The 22308-nt window shown below is 47.3% G+C and overlaps 1 protein-coding gene across 1 annotated transcript in view; it reads right to left on the reverse strand.

Moving 5' to 3' along the window:
* The window catches only part of LOC138162353 (ras GTPase-activating protein 4-like), a 47803-nt gene that overhangs the window by 22434 nt on the left and 3061 nt on the right, over window positions 1-22308 (reverse strand). Inside the window, exons 2-5 of the mRNA XM_069089451.1 lie at window positions 9947-10003; window positions 7901-8014; window positions 4559-4620; window positions 1130-1259 (exon numbers count right to left, since the gene is read on the reverse strand). Coding sequence (XP_068945552.1) covers window positions 1130-1259; window positions 4559-4620; window positions 7901-8014; window positions 9947-10003 — 363 coding nt within the window. The remainder of the gene's footprint in view (window positions 1-1129; window positions 1260-4558; window positions 4621-7900; window positions 8015-9946; window positions 10004-22308) is intronic.

Below are 22308 nucleotides of genomic sequence, written 5' to 3' on the forward strand. Positions count from 1 at the left end.
GGGACAGGGAGGGAACAGGGAGAAAGAAGGGAGGGGGGCAGGGATGGCATTAGACACACAGCCTGGCTTACTCTAGGGAAGAAATGCTATCATTTGTAGAAGAACACCAGATTTTGTGTTAGTCAGAGGACCTGTTACTAATAGCTGTGTGACTGGATCAAGTCCCTTGCCCTCTCTGGGCCTCTGCAAAATTAGAAGGTTGTAATAAAAGTCAAAAGAGAGCTGGATTGGGAACCAGAGGACCTTGGTTCAATTCTGTTTCCATCCCTTACAACCTGTGCAACCAGAGGCAAGTGACTTCAACTTCCCTGGGCCTCAGTTTCCTCATCTGTAAAATGAGGGCATTAGACTCCTTTCCTACTCTACATTTATAGCCCTATGATTGACAAGGCTGTTTCATTCTCTCCTTTCAAGGACCCCTACCAGCATCCTGGAACAGGTTTAGATCAGGAGAAGAGGAAGGGAACAGTGAACTTGGAGGAAGGAGAAGTTACAAAAACAGATGGTGCCTGGAAATTGAGGGGATGCCCATCAATTAAGGAATGGCTAAGCAAGTGGTGGTATAAGAATGTGATGGAATGAATACTACTGCGCTGTGAGAAAGGATGAGCTGGGTGGTTTTAGAAAACCATGGAAAGACTTGCAGGAAATAGTGACAAGTGAAGTGAGCAGGATTATCCTTCCTTTCTTCCTTCCTTCCTTCCTTCCTTCCTTCCTTCCTTCCTTCCTTCCTTCCTTCCTTCCTTCCTTCCTTCCTTCCTTCCTTCTTTCCTTCCTTCCTTTCCTCCTTCCCTCCTTCCTTCTGAAGGTAGGAACTGTGTCACATCTGTCTTCGCATCCCCAGTGCTTAGCATGTAGTAAGTGCTTAATAAGTGCTTATTGATGGACTGACTGACCCTGTGTAATTTATTTAACATCCTGAGCCTCAGTTACCTTATCTATTAAATGGGGATAATAATGTCATTCATCTCACTGGCTGTTGTCAGGATCAAATGAGGTACAAAATGTGTGACAATAGCAGCTGTTATGATTACCAGTTCTTATCAGTCCATCCCCCCCACCTCACCAGGACCCAAGAGGGAATCCACAGCTTGCTCAGGGTGTGGGAAAGTGAGGGCCTCCCACCCACCTGGCCTCGAACACTGTGCAGCGAAGCTTCTGGGGCCCCTGGCCTGGAACGATCTCCATCTGCAGATGAATCTCTCCCTGCACCTCCTCATCTGGGTCAATTTCCTTCAGGTGGAGCCATCCACTGTAACCTGGGGGAGATAAGAGGGACAGGCCCTTAATAAGCACCCACTGGGGCCAGGTTGAGACTGGGCATCCCTGGGTAGGCAGAAGGAGAGGGGGGAACACCGAAGGCCCTGGAAGAAGCCCATCTTCTATCTTGTAAGACCCAACTTGTCTCGCCTGCCCTCCCTGACCAGGTCCGAGCCCTGCTTCATCATCCATGGTGGAGGTCAGGAAAGGGCCTGATGCTTGGGCACCCGTCTAGGTAGTGTGGAACTTTAGGGAGCAGCCAGGGCTGGGAGCCAGAAGATCCAGGCATGAATTCATGAATTGGAAATCTATGAACTGCTTGGCTTGCTCAGATTCATCTCTTTGCACTTCCTCCCCCTCCTCCTCCTTTTCTTCCTCCTCTTCTTCCTCCCCTCCGCCTCCTCTTCCTCCTCCTCCTCTTCCTCTTCCTCCTTCTCCTCCTCCTCCTCTTATTCCTCTGTAAAACGATGTGGTCAGGCTAGACATGTATTTCTCTAAATAGTAAAATGGAAAGTTATTGGACCTGGGTCCAATTTACTACTTGTGTAAGCTTGGGAATGTCACTTCCCCTCAGACCTCAGTTTCCTCATCTGTAAAATGGACTCTGGGGTCCCTCCTATCCCTAAAGCTATGATCCTCTGATTCCAGCTATGTGTACAGGCTTGGGCACACGGGGGTGATGATTCCTGTCTGCTCTAGCCTACAGAAGTATCATGAGGAGAAGGTTTATAACCTGGGTAGAAAGGAGTTCACAGTTTCTGGATCATGGATCTGGAGTTGGAAGGGACCCTTTGACCATCTAGTTCAGATCCTTCATTTTACGAATGTGGAAAGTCAGGCACACAGAGGGTAAGTGACTTGGCCAAGATCTCACAGGGAACAAGCACCAGAGGCAGAATTTGAACCCAGGTCCCCTGACTCAAAAGCCCATGCTGGTCAATGATTTCCATGCCCAGATGAATGATCATTTGTCCGGAATGTTATAGGAGGACTTCCTTGCTTGTATGGATGAGACTAATGGCCGCTAAGGTTCTTTCCAATTCTCTAATTCAGTGATTCTGTGAGTCTGGGAAACCAGACAAGGCAGGCTCTTAGAAGCATAAGCCTCAGGGCCCAAGGATGGAGCTTTGTCATTTTTATTTCCGCTGTCAAGGATTCGGGGCCTAGGCCCAGAGAGGAGCAGACAGAAATGTCTCCAGTCCTGGGTGGTTTGGGTGAGTTAGTGGTTCTAAGCAGTCATGAAATCCCCCCAAGGGCTTGACAATCCATTATAACCAGCAGCAGGTGGGGAGAAAGTAAGCAGGACCCCAGGGGGAAGAAGGTCCCACCCCAACAACTCTTTGGGGTATGGAAGAGAACAGAGGACTCAGTCAGAGTCCATGTCCTGGTGTGGTCTGACCCAGGCTTAATCCATTGGACTGAAGGATTGAAATGGGGAGACCATGGAGAGCATTCTCAGCCTGAAGAAGAGCATCACGGATTCCCTATGCTCAGGTCAGGTCTCCCTCCTTGGGTTGTCTGTGACTAGGGGACATCCCTATAGAGCCTGGCTTCCTAACTGTTTTTGTAGCCAAACGGCCCCTCTGGCAGTCTGGTAAACCTATGGACCCTCTTCTCAGAATCATGTTCTTAAATAATTGAAGGAAATGCTACCTTTCAGTTAGAGGTTAGGGAAGATAAATTTGTGACTTTTTCCCATTCAAGGTCACCCACCTATACACAGACCCCAATTTAAGAACCTGGGCTATAGAGAGAAATGCTTCTAGTGTGAGGTTTGAGAAAAGAAACTTTGTAAGAGTCAGCTGATGAGATTAGGGACAGGAGCAGGGCTCACTGACTGAACCCTAAGGCAGAAATTTGGCTATTTGAGGTCCTCCCTGCCCCCCAAACAACATCTACCCCCAAATATCTCCTCTTCTGTCTCCATCAGCAATTTCCCAGTTTGGGCTCCCTCCTGGCTCCCCTTTCCAAATGCAGCTGGCCCCAGAATGGGGCACACACTCAAGGCTCTCACAGTTGATTGGGGGTGAGTATATTGGACTCCATCCTTCCTCAGGAGGGACCAGGGTAGCAACCTTTCACTGAGTCCTGATCCTACAATGGATCAAAGGAGGGAAAACACTGTGGGGAAGTGAGGGCAGGGACAACCCCCCTCCTCCAGGGATTTCTATGAGTGACAGTGATCTCATCCTTTCAATTCAACTTGATTAAATAAACTTCCTACCTCCCTGACCTGGTGCAGCTCATCTCCTGGGTCTGGACTGCACTCACCCTGAGCCCTTCCTTTAGGGCTTGGCTCAAATGTCACCTCTTACAAATGGCTTTTCCTGACCTGGCCAACTAGAAGTGTCCTCCCCCTGCTTAAATGACTTTATCTTTGCTTTTTCTGTTTTACATTGAACTGTCTGGATACATACTCCCCAAGAGTAGCATGTTAGCCCTTTCATTCCAGGCATGGTTTCATTTTTGTCTGTTACCCTCAACATCTGGCCCAGTGTGTGTCATGTGTAACAGGTACTCTATTCAAGACCTTGAACAAGCCCTCAGCACCCAGTGTCCTAACCCTGCCCTCCCACTCTAAGGCAGGGAAAGCATCAACCTGCATCAATAGGGGCAGGACCAGTGCCTATCCCCTAGGAGACCCTGTGTCAGGAGCTGTCCTGGGTGCTGAGGAGAAATACAAATAGTGACATATTTCTGACCTCAAGCTCAGTGTCCTGGGATGGTTTTAGGGGCAGGATGGGTTGCTAAGATGCTGGGGACCAAGTGAGATGACTTGGAAAGCGGGCTGTATTTGGAGTCAGAAGATTTGGATGTGAATCTCAGTTCTGCCACTTATTATCTGGGTGACCTTGGGCAAGTAACTTAACCAGAATCTGTATTTGTCAAATGAAGGGTGGGGGCAGGGGGTGGAGCAGATAGCTCCCGAGGTCCCTTCCAGCTCTGAGACTAACTTCCTTTCAGGCACAGGCATCTTTCAGCTTCCAATAGTCATTAACTTCCCATCCCTGTCCCTTCTGTAAGGGTTAGGCATGAGGGTTGGACACAAGGGTATGAGGCCCTGCCAGGTTTGCTGAAGCATGACTCCAGCCTGGTAAATTAGCATGACCCCTCCCTTCCTCCCTTTAACTGTCTCCGCCCCCATTTGGCCAGGAGCCCAACGTCTCAGAGCCAGGGCCTCTGCCCGGAAGGACCAAGCTATAGAGAAGTCAGGAACAGGGAGCACTAGATACAGTGAACACAGGGGTGGGGCCTGTGGTGCAGGGGCATGGCACAGGGCACTGAAAGATGGTCTTACCCTTGGGGTGTTCAGCTAAGACATCTCTGGTGAGGCAGACCTTCCCAATGACATCATCTCGGCTGTGGAGGGGGAGAGAACATCAAGATTAATGGCAATGGGAAAAGCAGTGGGGCTAGATCCAAGGACATGGCTTCTAATTCCACCTTGTGTGACCTTGGGCAAGTCTCTTTAATTTTTTCTCTGGGCCTCGGTTATCTTATCTGTAAAATGAGAAGGTTGTACTGGAGGGCCTTCCTAGCAGGTCAGCTCTGCTACCCACAGGAAATCTTGGACCATTCCACTATGCCATGGAATCTCCCTGAGTCTTGAGTACTGGGCTGAGGCACAAAGACCTGAGTCCAAATCCAGCCTCAGACACTCACTAGCTGTGTGACCCTGAGCAAGTCAATCAACCCTGCTGGCCTCCGTTTTCTCATCTATATAATGGGGATAATAACAGCACCACCCTCCCAGGGTTGTTGTGAAGATCAATGAGGTAATACTTATAAAGTGCTTAGCACAGTGCCTGGTACACAGTAGGTGCTTTATGAAAGTTAGCCATGATGACGATGATCATCCTATGACCCAGTCCCAAACTCTGGCTCTGCCCCTGACTCCCTTTGCAATCTTGGACACGTCACATTACTTCCCCAGCCCTCTTCATCCTTAAAATGAGGGCACCAGACTAGATGACCTCTGAGCTTCCTACAAAGCTCCCCTATGAGCTGGAAAGCTGTCTGCTTCTCAGAGCTCCAAGCTCCAGGCCCTGGCACAGAAGCTTGGGGCCAGACATAGGTTAAACCGTGAGGACAAAGCTCAGGGGCCTAGTCTCATTCACTGCTATATCTACCATTGCAAGCTAGCTCATCTTCTGAGGTTGGGAGCATGAGGCAGGACCCTAGACCCATGCTCTCTCTCTCTCTCTCTGGCCTTGGGAAAGGCCACAGGAAACAGAACTTTAACTTCCTGCTTGTGCAAAATGCTTCCATACTCAGGTATACACACTCACATGTGCACCCCCCAACACGCAATCACACAATGATTTGTGCACACCCTTCCCCCAGTGGGAGGAGAAACAAGGAGGTAGAGACGGCTGGAGTGATGGGTGAATGTCCTGATCCCAAAGGCATCTCCGTTTTATCTCAAATCTGAATCCACTCAAGATTGGTGACTTACCCCTGACAGGCATATTCAAAGGGACCTGAAGTCTGCTCGCCCAATATGGATGCATTGATTTTGTTGTTGAGTCATTTTTCACTCCTGTCTGACTCTCTGTGCCCCATTTGGGGTTTTCTTGGCAGAGATATTGGAACAGTTTGCTGTTTCCTTCTCCACCTCATTTTACAGATGAGGAAACTGAGGCAAACTGGGTTGTGAATTGCCCAGGGTCACGGGGGTAGTAAATGTCTGAGGCCATATTTGAACTCAGGAAGATGAGTCTTCCTGACTCCAGGTTCAGCTCTCTATTCACTGCACAATCTTGCTGCCTGGGTGCATTCATAGTAAACCTCATTTCCCTGTTTTCTTATTATTGTGATTGTGCAGTCTGTTTTCTAACTTAACATAAAACTTCCAATCCCCAATATCTGTAGGCCACCCAGAATCTATCTATTGCATGGATAAAGCCAGTTGTAATGCATGCATTTGGTCTCATTTTCCTAAACTAGCCCAAAGTAGGGACCTGAGATGGCATGGAGGTAAGGCACACACATTTCAGAACCTTCTTTTAGGAATGAGTATGGCCACTAAATTGTTTTGTATACTATTAATAAATCATGTAGTTAGATCAGATGATGTGGTTTGATGGAAATGAAATAAAAGAAAGACCCGTCATCATCTGCTTCATGAATGTGCCCTGAGGCCCACTGGGCCTTTCCATCTGCCCTGCAGAGGCAGGATGCTGCCTCCACTGGAATGTGAACTCCCTGAGAGCAAGGACCATCTTACTTTCCTCTTTGTATCCCCAAAGTTCAGTACAGAGCTCAGCACAGAGTAAACCCTTAAGAAGTGCTTTTTTCTCCCTATTCACTCACTTACTCACTCATCAGTCAAATGTTACTCTTTATCTCTGTTCTTTGGATTTGATTCAATTCACTGAACATTTATTGAGCTCCCACCATGGGCCAGACCTGGAGAGAGGGATAGGAAGTAAACCTGTGATCTCGTTGGTGGGATTACAGGAGAGGAACTTCCTCCACAAACACAGACTTAAGGCTTTGTGAGGTTAAATGACTTGCCTTGGGACACAGCACTGGGGTCATAAAGACAAAAATGAAGCAGTTCCTGCCATCAGAGTTTACATTTGATTGGGAGTATATTGTCAAGTGAGGAAAAAACAAGATAAATATAAAGGAATTTTAATCGGCAGAGAATGCTTTTATCTGGGTGGGGAGTGGGGGTGGTGGAGATCAGCAAAGGCCTCAAGTGAGAGGGGTTTCTGAGCTGTACTTTGAGGAAAGATGAGGATTTGGGGAGAAGGAAGACAGAGGAAGAGTGTAATCAAGGCATGAGGTAGAGACTGCAAAGACATGGAGGGGAGAGAGAGGATGTCCCAGATAACAGAACAGCTAGCCGGCTGGTCTGGCATCTTAGACCAAGCGTAGCATGTGTGAGCACACACACACGTACACATGCACATATGCGCACTCACACTCACATACATGCGCGCACACATGCACATACACATGAACACTCACACAATGCATACATTGCACACGTGTACACTCACGCGCACACACTCACGTGCACACATGTGCACACCCACTCACACCCATGAGCACACACTCATACACATGCACACGTGCACGCATGTGCACACACTCGCACACACACACATGCACACCTTTCTTAGTTTCTCTAGCCATGATTTACACCCAGTTGGCCCCAGAACCCTACAGGAGCTGGTTCCCCAACTCATCCCTGTTCCCCTCTAAGGTTTTCCCAGCTGAGAAATCACATTCACAAATGATTCAGCACACTTCCGAGTGTATCTTCATCTAGCAATGTATCCTTAGTCCCAATGCTGTCCCATGGGACCTTGGGTGAGTTCCTTTCCCCATTAAATTCCTCCTCTGTCACGTCAGGGAGTAGGACTAAACAGTCCCCAAGATCTCCGCATCTCAGACTCCTAATAATGACAGGGGGATGTGGGCCTGTTTCTAACCCTTCTTGCTCATGTAAGGGTCTCAAGATCACTCTCCATACCTAGCAGGGTCCTTTTCTGAACCATCTCCCACTGCCTCCCTTCCACCACACACAGGCCCACCGCCATAACTATGCCATCCATTCCAGGTCCATCTCCTGGGTTTCCTGCTGCCTCTGGTTCTCCGGAGTCCCAAGCCAGAACTGAGGGCATCATACCTGAGGGCATCTTCATCCATGACATAGAAGGACACAGAGTGAAAGGTGGGAGGAAGGTGGACCTTGTACTCTTCACCCCAGAATGGGGACAAGGTCTTCCAAACTGTGGCTGTCCTGTTGGAGAAAGATGGATGGAGAGAAAGAGGGCTCTTCAGGGACAGCCCTTAGTGCCAGAGCCTCTCCCACACCCAAAGCCTAGGCAACAGGGTGGGGAACCTGTGGCCTCAAGGTCACATGTGGCCTCAAGGTCACAGGTTCCCCACCCCTGGCTAAGAGTCCTTTTTATTCCATTTGATCATTTTTTTTTTAAATGTTATTTTAACCCTTAAGAATTCCTAACCTAGGGGCGGCTGGAGTCAGGAGGACCTGAGTTCAAATCTGGCCTGAGACACTTACACACACACAAAAACTAGCCGTGTGACCTTGGGCAAGTCACTTAACCCCACTTGCCCTCCAAAAAAAAAGCAAAAAAAAAAAATCCCTAACCTACCCCTGCTGCCTAGTTGGGCAAATGGCTTCCTTTCTTTGTGCTTACTATTTTTCCCACTTTCATTTATTCATTCATTTGTGCATGCCATCAATATTTATTAAGGACCTACTACATTCAGGGAAATACAGTGATAAATGACAAATATCCCCTGCCCTCAAGGAATTTACACATTTCAATAATCTCATAGATTTTAGAGATAACAAGGTTTTCACATTCACTATTTTTTTTTTAAGCAATCGGGGTTAAGTAACTTGCTCAAGGTTACATGGCCAGTTATTTCTGGGTGTGGTGCTGAGTATCTGAGCCCAGATATGATCCAGGTCATCCCAACACTGGAGCGGGTGCTCTTACTCGCTGAGCCACCTGGCTGCCCCTTTCACATTCATTATTCACAACCATTTCATTCTTGGAGTAGCCCTAGGAGATAGGCAGGACAGAAGTTTGACATAGTGAGGAAACTGAGGCAGAGAAGGGGCAAATGACTTTCCTAACATTATTTGGCAAGACTCCTGATTCTCTCCCCTAAAGGGACAGATGATCCTAATATTTCTCCCAGGAATTGCCATGCCAAGGAGGGGAGGATCTCTGTGCTTTGACCGGCCTCACTAGAGGCATTGAAATGGACACAACAAAGGAGATGGTTCAGAATGAGCTGATAGGGGAGAGAGAGAGGACCTGTGATGGGCAAGAATGTTGGCATTGGACTCAGAAGGCCCAAGATTCAGTTCCGGCTTGGCACCTTTCTGACCATATGACTGATTAGCTCCCTGACTAGATCTATAGAACACAGTTCCTTGAGAGCAGGGATTGCTTCATTTTTGTGGGTGCCTAGCATAATGTCTGCCAAAAAGGAGGCACTCCCAGATGTACCTGGGCTGATCCACCTTGGACAGTTTTCTCATCTATAAAATAGGGACAATTAAATTCAACAACTATTTCTTAAGCACCAACAGGACAGCTAAGTGACTGGATCAGGAGGATCTGAGTTCAAATTTGGCCTCAGACACTTAGTTGTGTGACCCTGAGCAAGTCACTTCACCTTGTTTGCCTCAGTTTCCTCATCTGTAAAATGAGCTGGAGAAGGAAATAGCAAACCACTCCAATATCTCTGCTAAGAAAACCCCAGATGGGATCACAGAGAGTTAGACACAACTGAAATGACTCAACCATGACAAAGCACCTGGCTACTTTGCAGGGCTGTTGTGAAGACTGCACATTGCAGATCCTAAAATTCTATCAGTTAGAAAGTAATCTCCTTGAGGGCAGGCTTTGCTTCTTTTTAAACACTTTTCCTTTGTATTCCAGGTGGCTAATGCAGTGACTGCCAGGTAGAGGGGACTTGATAAATGTTTGTCGGAAAGCTAAAAAATAAATAAATAAAATCGAAAAATATGAATGTTTGTTGATTAAATATGTGTGCGAGTTACTGTCATTCTCTCTGTCTGTGTCCTGTTTTATGATCTGTGCTACAGGAGTCCTCCCAGGCTCTATGGGAGGTGAAGACCTGAGGTGGAAGGAGAACATCCCCAAAGGCATTAGCCCTCCTTCTCAATTACCTGATGATGGGCTCATTGTCGATCTTCACGATGCAATAGGGATCGCTGCTGCCAGTGCTGAAAGAAGACAAGAGACCCCCATCAGTAATGTCTGCCTATGAAGAGGGTCAAACAAAGTTAGGGAGGTGCCGGCATGGGCCAAGAGCTAGCCCTGGTGGGGAGAAAGGAGAAGAGAGAAAACCGGCAGAGATATGGGCTCTGCCTTGGGCTGGGAATGGAGGAAATGCTTCTGTTCCGTAGATAAAGAGATCAAGACAAGAAAGGCTAGGGGAGAGGAGGATACAGAATGAAATGTGGGAAGAGTTGGAAGGGCCCCTCACCGCTTGGGATCTTTCCATCCTGTGGCTTCAAGGAAATTGAACTGAAATTTCATCTACCCCTTGACTCTATACTAAACCATGTCTGACATCAACCAACCAGTCAATCAGCAAATATTTATGAATTGCTTTCTGTGGGCCAAGCACTAAGCTAGGTGGCCAGGGAAGCAAACACAGAAGAGAAAAAGGCCCTGCCCTCAAGGACCTTACATTCTACAACTCTTGGTGGGACCTTTGGTGGTGGAGAAAAACATGCTTACGGATAGATAAATACAGGATGAGAAAGGCAGTGTGGTAGAGTGGATAGAAAGCCAGGAAGTCTTGGCTCCAACACACATTGACTGTATGACCCTAGGCAAGTCACCTTACCTTACAGTTCTGGGCAACTTCCTGGGGAAGAACTTCCTCTATTAATATGGCCCTTGCATGGACCCTGTAATTTACAGTCTTAAGTATGTGACTGGGGACATTGAAAGGTTAAGTAATTTGCCCAGGGCCACTAAGTCATTATCTGTCAAAGGAAGGACTTGAACCATTCCTGATTCTGAGGCAGGTTTTGTATTATGTCACACTTTTGCTCAGGAGAAAGATTACATTTGTAGCAGCTGAATATATAGATTTGGGAATCATCTGCATAGAGATAATAATGAAACACCTGAGAGCTGATGAGATTACCCCGCAATCAAAGCTATTTATTAAGTATATACTATGTGACAGGCACTGGATTACAAAAACAAAGAATGAAACAACCTCTACTCCCAAGGAACTTATATGGAGAAAGAAGAGAAGAGGGTCTGGGATGAAGCCCTGGGAAATGTCCACATTTAGTGGTCAGGAGATGGAAAATGCAGCCAAGGAACCTGAGGAGTGGTCTGTCAAGGTGAAAACCAACAGCCATGCCATGGAAGACAAAGGAGAGAATATCCAGGAGTAAGGGGTGGACAGCAGTGCCAAAAGCTGCCATCAGAATGAGGACTCAGGAAGACCATGGATTTAGCCCTTGGGATCTTGGTAACTTGGAGAAAGTCAGTTTGGTCAAGGGGTGGTGCTAGAAAGCAGATGATAAGGAGTTGAGAAGTGAGTGGGAGGTAGGGAAGTGAAGGCAATGAATGGAGGTGATCCTTTGTAGGAGTCAGGCAATGAGATCTAGTATAATAGCATGAGGGACTGCTGGGGTAAAGTGAAGGGGTTTTTAAGGAGAAGTGAGTACCTCTGCCTTGAGGAAGGAGCCCCATTATTTGTAGCAGTACTTTTTTTTGTGATAGCAGCACACTGGAAACAAAATGAAGTCCATCAGTTGGGGAATGGACTGTGATATCTGAGCATAATGAAATATTATTACACTGTAAGAAACGAGGAATACAAAGAATTTTGAGACAAGGGAAGACATATATGGACACAGCAACAGGAACAATACAACAATATGGAATGACAACAATAATGCAAAGGAAAACAACAGATGAACTCAGGCTAAGGGGACATGCTTCTCTCCTCATGGTAGCATTTACAGGTATAAAAAGCTGACTGAACAGTAAAATGTAGTTGCTGTATTGGTTGGCTTTCTTTTCCTTTGTTACAAGGGAGGGTTCAGAGGTTGGGGGTGGAGCAGGGGGTGTTGGAAAATAATTATGGCATCAATGAAATAAAACAGAACCATGAAACACAACAAGAATTAGTGTGAAGATGGAATTATGCAATGGTAGCCCAAGGTCAGATACAGGGGAATCCCAGCTCATGTTCCACTCCCCTCTCAGTCAAATGGCAATGTCCCCACAGAGGAAGTGCCTGATGGGAAAACAGCTGGACAGCAGCCCAGTCTCCTACCAAAACAGGAAGCCCACTGATGAGAATATCTTCATCCTCTTGTGACTTCTGAGATTGGCTGTGTAATCTGAATCCAGGCCAGTGATCCTTCTTACAAGGCAATTAACCACTCTTACTCATCAGCTGTGTGTGTTTGGGAGTCATATAGGGTGTTGTAAGATGTGACTTCCCAGAACTTTGGAGATGGTTAGCCTGGAGAAGAGAAATCCTGGAAGCCACATTAAAGATGGGATCATCCCCATTCCTGAGCTTAGGATATCATGAGAAAATCAGAGTGGGAAAAGGCCTGTTTTTTCTTTCTTCTTAAAAGTTTTAATGTTGCCTTTTGTATCTAGCCATAGTCCTTTCTTCCTAGACTCTCTCTCCCCCCCCCCCATGAATTTATCCTTGCAACAGAGAAAAACATTTAAGCAAAAGCAACACAGTAATCCCATGTTACAATGGATACTGCATTTCCCATTCATATAGCTCCCCAGCCCATCTCTCTACTGAAAGGCAGGTATGTGTTTCCTCATCAGTCCTTTGGGATTCAGATTGTTCCTTATAACTCTTTAGGGATTGGCTGCTTTTTAGTGGCTATCCTCCACAATCCTGTAGGCATTATGTATGTTATCCTCACTTCTGTTCTCTTTAAGGGTCTTTAAAAACTTTAAAGTGCTATAGAAATACAGTCTTTTAAAAATAATAATATTATCAGTCATGGTTAGAGAATGTAACTCTGATCGACTGGCCACATTGTTTGAAAGCCAAATGTACTTTTGCCCAAAAGACTATTTTGTCAAGAACTTGCACAAGGCAAGTGCACGTGTGGAGATCAGAAGAAGTGATACAAGGACACGAGATCTCAAGGCCTCTCTGAAGAACTTTGGAATCAATTGTGAGACATGGGAGACAGGCACAGGAGCACCCAGCATGGCGTGCCCGAATCAGAGAAAGTGCTGTGCTCCATAGGCAAAACAGGACTGCAGTAGCTCAAAAGAAACACGAGATGCACAAATTTAGAGACAGCTCCACCCCAGCTGTTCAGATCAATTATTTGTGCCCAACCTGCGGCAGAGCCCTCCGAGCTCATATTGGTCTGATCAGCCATAGCTGGACACATGGTACCTTGACCTGACATATTGATGTCATTTTGGTCCACTTTGAGGATGAAGGACAGCAACCAACCAACCATCAATCATGGCGTATCACTAGGAGCCTTTCTGGAGTAAATTTGTGGGGTCGTAGATCTAGACACTTTGGAGGCCATTAAGTCTAGATCCCTCATTTTACAGATGAGAAAACTGCGTATCAGACAAAGGAAGTAACAGTTATAGCCTCATAGATGGAGCTAGAAGACCTTAGAGGTCAAATAGTCCAACTGTCTCATTTTACAGATGAGGAAATGAAAGCCTGGAGGTTAAGTGATTTGCTCTGGGTAGTTTTTCAGCTGTTTTGCAGTTGTGCCTGACTCTTCATGATCCCGTCTGGGGTTTTCTTGGCAAAGATACTGGAGTGGTTGCCATTTTCTTTTCCAACTCATTTTACAGATGATGAAACTGAGACCATTAGGGTGAAGTGATTTGCTCAGGGTCACACAGCTAGTGAGTGTCTGGGGTAACTGCTCTATGCCACCCAATTAGTAAGTTTCTAATTCTGTCTTCCTGAATTAGAGTCCAAAGACCTACCATACTGACTTCCCATATGGGGGCCTAGAGCCTGGAGGAAGGTTTAGATTTTGAAGATAGGAAGAGACTAGCAAATGGCATTGTAGGCAGGAAGAGGACTTGAGCAGAGGTCTGGAAGGAGAGATGCATATGGCATAAGCATGAGACAGGGAGTAATCAGCATGGCCTGGCCAGAGTGCAGCCATTTCCTGAAGCCAGCACTCCAGGGCCAGTCTCCCCTTCCCCGCCCCCCTCCAGTGACCAGCAGATCACTAGCTTCAGGCACTTAGGGCTCTGCCTCAAAACAGTCATTTCCTTTACTTGAGAAAAGTGGGAGGAGTAGGTGCATTTCTGCTCCACACTAGGCCACGGTGCTATATTTAGGCCCTTGGCAGTTTTGTCCAAGAGAAACAGAGAGCAAAGAGAAGGAGAAGGGAGGGCAAGCACCAAAATAGCCCCTGAAATGGCAGATGGCTTTTGCCCAGATCTTTTGGGGGCTGGGATTTCTCCACTGACTTAAAGTAATATCCCAAGAAGGGGAAGAAAGGAAAAAATGAGAGACAAGGGGAGAAAATGAGAGGGGGGAGGGAGATGGAGAAGGGAAGAGGGAGATGGAGAGAGGGAGGGGAGAGAGAGAGAGAGAGAGGGAGAGAGAGAGAGAGAAGAAAAGAGAAGAGAAGAGAAGAGAAGAGAAGGAAAGAGGGGGGAGGAGGGGAGAGAGAAAGAGGGGGGAGAAGGGATAAATAAGAGAGAGAAGAGAGAGTGAAAGTAGAGGTGAGAAAATGAGAGGGACTAAAATTAGTGAAGGAGAAGTCTCAAGAACTAGAGAGAAGGTAAAACAAGAGAGGAGACAGACAGGAGGGGAAGAGAAAGAAAAACTGAAAGAGCAATTTTTGTCCTGTCCTCAGAGGGTTTCCAGTCAGAACTCGTCAGAGCAGCTTTCCTAAGCTCCTCGGTGAGATCGTCCCCACCACAAGCACCACTGACCACCACTGGCTCAGTCTGAAGCAAGGGGGCCTTAAGGTGGATAATAAAAGGCAGCCTCTGACTAGGAGAGCAAAAGGCACAGGAACAAGACACATGTGGAAGATGCACACAATTTCTTGTTGGTGCAAAACAAGGCAGCAGAGACAGCCGCTCACTGGGGAATATGGAGTCTGCCCCAGGGGCAGGAGCCTGGCCTCCACCATATGCTGATGCCCTGTATAGCCTAACAAGGGGCCCTCCAACCCCCAAACCAAATGAGGCAGCTGGTGGTACAGTGGATAGAGCAGGTGAGTTTGAATCCAGCCTCAGACACTTACTAGCTGTGTGATCTTAAGCAATTCACTTAATCTCTGCCTGCCTCAACTTCCTCATCTATGAAATGGGAATAATTATAGCACCTACCTCCCAGGGTTGTTTTGAGGATCAAATGAGATAACAACATTTGTAAAGAGCTTGGCACAATGCTATTGCATGGTACAGTGCATACTGGCACATAGTAGGCACTACATCCTTATTCCTTTCCCCTTGAATGACCACTCTGAGGTGGTTCTGGGAAGAAATGGGGATGTGCTCTGTATCCCCTCCCAAGGCAGAGGTCAGCCTCATCTCCAGGTTCAGTCAGCCCTGAGGTCTCCTGCCAGGCATCTTCTGACCACTGCTCCCCATCTGCCAGGTGCATTATTTCATCTGTGACTCACAGAACCCTTGGAGGTGTTGTCCTGGTGAATGCCATCCTTCACAGGAGGAAAGTGGAGCCTATTGAGAGGAAGTCCCCTTAGAGAGTGAGTAGCCCAGCCCTGCTGAGACCAGACCTCAGATCTCCTACCATGCACTTTCATAGGCACTCTGGAGAGTTGGAAAGGATCTCAGTGATCATTGAGTACAGTCTGTCCATTTCACAGATGAGGAAACTAAGTGAAAAGTTTAAATAGCTTAGATATATGAGATTTTAGATCTAGAGCCAGAAAGGACCTCATCAGTCATCTTGGTCAACCCCATCATTTTACAAATGAGGAAACTGAGGCCCAAGACCACATCAGTAGTATGCTTCACAAGTAGGATAGGAGCCCAGGTCCCCTAACTCTGAGCCTGCCCTTGTCTCAGAGTCCATACTTCTGTATCTTTAAAGATCCAGTGGAGACAGTATGGGCTCTGAGACAAGCTGAAAAGGTTTTTGAAGCCAGCAATTCACCAGTGATCCCTCTTATCATCACAGAGCCAGTTCAGGTCAGCAGTGGAACTATGTAGATTTGGGGGAGTATCCTGGAGGAGAAAACAGAGGACAAACAAGGCAAGAAAAGGGATGTGGGGAGGGAAGCTATGGGAGATGCTGCCAGAGACCAAGGAGTGGTGACATGGTATGGAGGGATCAATGATGGATTGGTGGGATCAATGATGGATTGGTGGGATCAATTATGGATTGGTGGGATCAATGATGGATAAGGAGGCAAAGGGGTCCCTTTGGCAAGTCCATTCTCCTTTCCAAGCCTCAGTTTTCTCCTCTATAAAAATAAAGGGCTCTCCAAGGTCTCAGGCTAGCTCTAAGCCTGTGATCCTTTGACTTCAGTTGGCACGAGATTCACATGTTGCCAGCAGATACAAGGGTGAGAGAGGAGTTACCAGGCAGGACCAGCCAGGAAGGAGGCAGAAGGCCTGGAGGGTAGGCTGGAAGGGTGGTCCAGAGGCCTGACTATGGAAGGCTTTGAATGCCAGGCTAAGCATGTGGCCCAGTGGAAAGAGTCCTAGCTTTGGCATCAGGGACCCGGCTTCTGATCCGACCTCTGACGCCTCTTCCCTGTGCGACCTGAGGTAAGTCATCTCACATCCCCTAGGGCCTGTTTCCTCATTCCGAAAATCAAACTGTTGGTTTCACAGCTCTTGATTTGTGATCTTCAGAGCACCATCATCCCCCCCCCCCCAGCAGCTCTGGGTCCTGTTAGCAGAGGAGCTGTCTCTGGCAGTGACATCGAAAGGAAACACACTCAGCAGCTGGCGCCTTGGCAGGTCCTTGTGCTGCTGAATGGACAGTGGGAAGGCCGTCCTGCAGAGAGTGGATTTAGGAGGAAGATTAAGAGGAGTTATATGTATACAGAAAGGACTGAAGGCACCAGATACCCAGAGGATGTGATCCATGAATGGGAGAAAGGCGAGGGAATAGTGCAAGGTCAGGACAGAGCCTATCCCATAACCCCAGGAGTCCATCCCCTGGGACAAATCAACACATCCAGCAAGCAATCAATCAGTGTTCATGCACTGCCACAGCTGGAAGGGACCTCAGGCCATCCGATGCAAGCCCCTCATTTTACCAGTGAACAGGACTGGAAGCTCCTTGTGGGCAGGGATCATCATTTGCCTCTTTTTGTATCCCCAGCCCTTAGCACAGTGCCTGACACACAGTAGGTGCTTAATAAATGTTTATTGAAGTGACTTAGAATCATAGGATGATAGATCTTCAGCTGAGAGGACCCTTGGAGGCTCTCTAATGACACCACTCACTCTCTTCAGGGATATGCTTTACTAGCTGAGTGATTTTGGGCAAGTCATTTCATTTCCTTGGGCCTGTTTTTTTTTTAACAAATTTATTTGGTGTGTCATGTATTACATATTTCTTTTTTTTTTTTGAAGGGGGAGGGCAGGGCAATTGGGGTTGACTTGCCCAAGATCACATGGCTAGTAAGTGCTAAGTGTCTGAGGCCGGATTTGAACTCAGGTCCTTCTGACTCCAGGGCTGGATCTCTATTCACTGCACCACCTAGCTGCCCCCAGGCCTCAGTTTCTTGATCTGTAAAATTAGACTTGATGACCTCTTAGGTCCCTTCCTGAGTTAGCAACATGATCCTAAGTATTAGGCATTGTGTTATATGCTGGGGATACGCAAGCCAAAATAACACCATCCCTGGCCTTAAGAAACTTACATTCTACTGCAGTAGGGTTAGTACTGCCTCTAGATTATATGTGTGTGTATGTATGTATATGTGTATATACATATATGAGTCTCAAATGAGATACTGACGCTAAATGCTTTGTAAATTTTACTTGGCTGTGTGACCTTGTGCAAGTCATGTAACTGCCTTTGCCTCAGCGTCTGTAAAGTAGGAATAATGACAGCACCTACCTCACAAGTTTGTTGTGAGGATAAAACAAGATCTTTGTAGAGTATTCTGTGAATTATAAAGTGCTATAAAAATGCTAGCTGTTCTTGCTTCTATTACCATCGATGCTCTATGGAGACCTTGATGATCACTGCCCATTTGTGCCCCACCGCCCACCTCCTCCTCATCCAGCTGCAGTTTGGCTGCTCTGTGCCCCCACACCACCTCATGTGAACCTAGGGGGAGGGGAGGGCTTGGAGAGCTGCCCTGGGGGTGGGGGAAACCCCTTGGGTCCAGCAGTTCCTTGAGCTGTAGTGGAAACACCCCAGGACTGGAAGGCAGGAGATCTGACTCCAGTCCCAGCTCTGCCCCCAATGCCTGAGTGACTGGAAGCATGACTGCCCTTTCTTCAGCTTTTGGTTTCAGTGCTGACAGAATGGGAGGGGTGAGGTCTCTACTTCCCTCACTGGAGGGGCTCACATTAAGTGCTGGTGGCTTGGTGGGGTGAAATCAGATGATCAAAGCTCTAGAGCTGGCCATCTAGTCTGTCCCCCTCATTTTACAGATGAGGAAACTGAGGTCCGGAAAGATGAGGGGACTTAGAATAATGGGATCCTACTCAAGAGTTGGAAAAGACCTCAGAGGCCAGCTAGTCTAAATCTTTCATTTTACAGATCAGAAAAGAGAGGTTCAAGGAAGTTAAGTGACTTGTCCAAGGTCATATAGATAGTGGGTTTCAAAACAAAATCCTTTGACTCCAGAGACAGGGCTCCCTGACTAGGGGAGGGAGGAGTGGGGTGGCAGGCAGACTATGGAGCAAGACATTATGGCAAGCATATTCCAGGTTCCCTTAGACCTAGGTGGGAGCTGGGCATCTCAAAGCAAGAAGGGGTCTTAGGGACCATTTAATCCATGGGTCCTTCCCCTTTTTGGTCTCTTGGACCACTCTGTTGAAGCTTATGGACCTTATCTCAGAATCACGGCTTTAAATGCATAAAATAAAATACATAGAATTACAATAGAAAACAATTATATTGGAATAAATAAAAATAAATTAAGGTGTCATTCTCTCCCCAACCAATTCATGAAACCTACCCACAGATGCCATGGGGATCTATGGACTCCAGGGGAAGAATTCCTGACTATCCAACTTCCACATTTGATAGATGGAGAAACTGAGGTCCAGAGAGGGATCACAGGCTCAAAGATTTCTAGCCAGAAGGGACCCTAGAGGCCATTTAGTTTGGACCCCTTCGTTTGACAAATGACTAAACTGAGGCCCAGAGAGATGAAGGGGCTTGGTCAAAGTCACTCAGGTAGTAGCTGGTAGAGTAAGGATTCAAAGCCAGGTGTTCTGATTTCCCTCCATCATTCTTTTCAAAGACCCCCTGCCGGAAAGGGACTTAGCCAAACAGAATAGGGGTCTGGGACTTGAGGCTGAGTCTCCTGGTTTCCAGAATTTTCATGAGGTCCAAGGACACTGGGCATAGAGGAGACAAGGTATAGGCTCTTCCAAGCCCTGTGTAGAGATATGGGAAGGGAGGGTCTAGTTTGGGCAGGGTATGAGGAGGTGAGAACATCACAGACTCTATCATTGCTGCACACAATCTACTGTCCTCCATCCCTATTCTTTCTCTGCCTGTCCCTCTAATAGCTGCCCTGAGCACTCCTGAGAGTAGATCTCTGCACACACTTATGTGATCCTGGGAAGGACCGCGTGAATGCCCTTCTATACTTAGTACAGAAATCACGTGCAACAAATATGTCAAGTGAGGATCTCACTAATAAACTTAATAATTGTATTAATATATGCATGAATCAGTATCTTCATCAGTACCAAGGCCCAGGGAGAAACGGGACCCTGAAGGAAGATGATTATCAACCAAACCAAGCTTTTTTTTTTTTTTTTAGCACTAAACGGAGCAGGCAAATGTTACTCTGGGAAGCTGGCTTTGCCAGAATGATTTGACCTATGGAGTGAAGGACTGGAAGCTGGAAGTATCTGAGTTCAAATCATGCCTCAAACACTTCCTGGTTGTATTATTTCACCTTTCTGAGCCTCAGTTTCCTCATTTGAAAAAATGAGAGGGTTGGACTTGATAGCCTCTATGGCTTCTTTCTACTTTAAATCTGTGAAATAATAATGTAAGTATCTTTAAGGAAGTAGCCATCAGAAGTGTGACCCAGATCAGAAGGTGGGAGGGGGATTGCCCACCTCTCACTGCCCCTCTCTCCATCCTCAACTAAAACATCAGGTATTGGCAAAAAGGAAACAAACCAGAAAACCATGCCCACAGGGAAGTCCATGTCATCCATGTCTGACAGACCTTTTGTTCTGGGAGCAGAGGGAGACTGAGGCCTGGGTTTGAATCTCATCTCTGCCCATCACCTATCAAATCACTGCTGGACTCATTTGTAAAATGGAATTATCTATCTTGACGGTCCAAACCCAGGGCCTTGGGTCCAGGCAGTCACCACTGATTTCTGGCTCTACAAGACCCAGCCAGGTCCACTAGGTTTGACTCAGATTTATTTGGCAAAATCCTGTCTTGTCCTGTTCATGTGTGAGTCCTGTGCTCCTGTGTACACGAACTCCTGGAAAGCTGGACCCCATTATCTTCTGTCTGCCACAGGCAACTCCCACACATAAGAGATGCCCATGTCTCTTGGCGGATTGGCGTTTCATGGCCAGCACCTAGACACGACTAGAGAAAATTGCTTGGATGCTCAGAATCCACCCTCAGGCTAAGAGTCTGGTTTTAAAACTCAACCAGCCATCTCCGTCATTTTTGCTTCTATTTGTAGCCTCAGTGCTTAGTGCCTGACCCATAGTCAATGCTTAATAAATGTTTGTTGATTGAATAGTGAGGGTGGTTTTCCCTGCTGTTGGGCTAGTGTATAGTCAATGATGAAGATGCTATAAAGTTCACCTCTTTCCTCACCTTGTACCTCCATTCCACCCTTAGTCACAAGTGGCGAGTGGGTAAAAGTGGAGATGGCTCCTCCACTATGGCCACTCCTGGTGGCAGTTAGTACACTAACCTCTAGTCTAGGGGGAAGAAAGGCATTTATCCCAGGGACAAGGGAGAGATCTCACATATTTTAAACCCACCTGAAGGACAGTCTAAGAAAGCTGGGGAAAAACAAATGGTTTCATAGGAATATGTAGTGCTGAGGAATGTGGCAGAAAGGGCAGGGGGCTTCTGGGCTGGGAGGTTGGGAGAGAGAGCAGCCCAGGACGACGCAAAAGGCTGTTTTTTGAGGACCAGGACCAGAGTCTGAGCCCCAGATCTGGGAGGACCTCATTGATTCTGTATCATTCCCCTAATAAGCCTATCAATTTGGTGTTAGCCCATATAGGAGAAAGCACTGTGGTCACTGTGCGCACAGTTCATCAGAGGGGCTCTGATGGACAGGATCTGCGTGGCCTCTGGCAGATCCTTTCACCCTGCCTGGTGCCATTCTCATCTTTAAGATGAGGGGAGAAGACCAGATGGGCTCTGATGTCCTTTCCAACTCTGGGTCTAGGAGTCTTAGGCTCTCTCCCTCAGTAGAAAGGAAACTCCCTAAGGCCAGGGGCTATTAATTTTTGTCTTTATGCCCTCAGTACCTAGCACATAGTGGGTGCTTCATGAATAATCATTATTGATTGGTGTCTCTTTGATAGAGCAAGGTCTACCCTCTCTGGGCTTGTTTCTTTGCCTGTAAGAAGGATGGGGGTAGGCTGGGGTAGCCCAGATGCCCTCAAGGGTCTGATTCTAAAGCCTATTATCTCTGGCTTTCAGTGAATGTCTTTGGAAATTCAGAAACTTAAATTCTTCCTAAAACAGGATTGACTAAAACCAGCTCCCAAGGCTACAGCTGAAAGTGGCCTGCGAAGGAGGTGGCTGGGAGAATTAGGGATGGAAAGGAAGGTGTGATGCAGAGGAGAGGCAGGTGACAGATGAGCACTTGAGAGAGAGGTGGCAGACATTATCCTAATGGGAGGGTTCTCATTCTGGGTCCCCCACCCCCACCTGGACACAACCTGTGATCCACATGGTGACTGGTGTGTGACCTAGGCAGGGTTTTAAGCTGTGCAAGGGGGCGTGTGTGTGTGTGTCTGTGTGAGAGAGAGAGAGAGAGAGAGAGAGAGAGAGAGAGAGAGAGAGGAAGGGAGGGAGGGAGGGAGAGAGGGAGAGAGGGAGAAAGAGGGAGAGGGAGATCTCCCGTCTAGGCTGAAAGCAGCTTTGGGCCTCTCTCCCCCTTCACCGAACTTACCTATTCACATCCACCCAGGCTGTGGATGACTAATCCACATGAAATGGCTTCCCTCTGAAGCTGGCCCAGCAGCAGCAGACCCAGGGAGGCCCCCCCTTCCCCTTCCTCCCTGTTCACCTCTTGCTCCACATCCCCCCTGCCCACAGTTCATCTGAAGAGCCCCAATCCACCCTGGTTTTCTTTTTCTGCTGTCCAGCCTAGAAAATCCAAGCTGAGACCAGGCCATCCCCTCCCTC

The sequence above is a fragment of the Petaurus breviceps genome, unplaced genomic scaffold, assembly GCF_028583685.1.
Source record: "Petaurus breviceps papuanus isolate PSGF00001 unplaced genomic scaffold, PetGlider_PUasm1.0 186, whole genome shotgun sequence".
Lineage (NCBI taxonomy): Eukaryota > Metazoa > Chordata > Mammalia > Diprotodontia > Petauridae > Petaurus > Petaurus breviceps.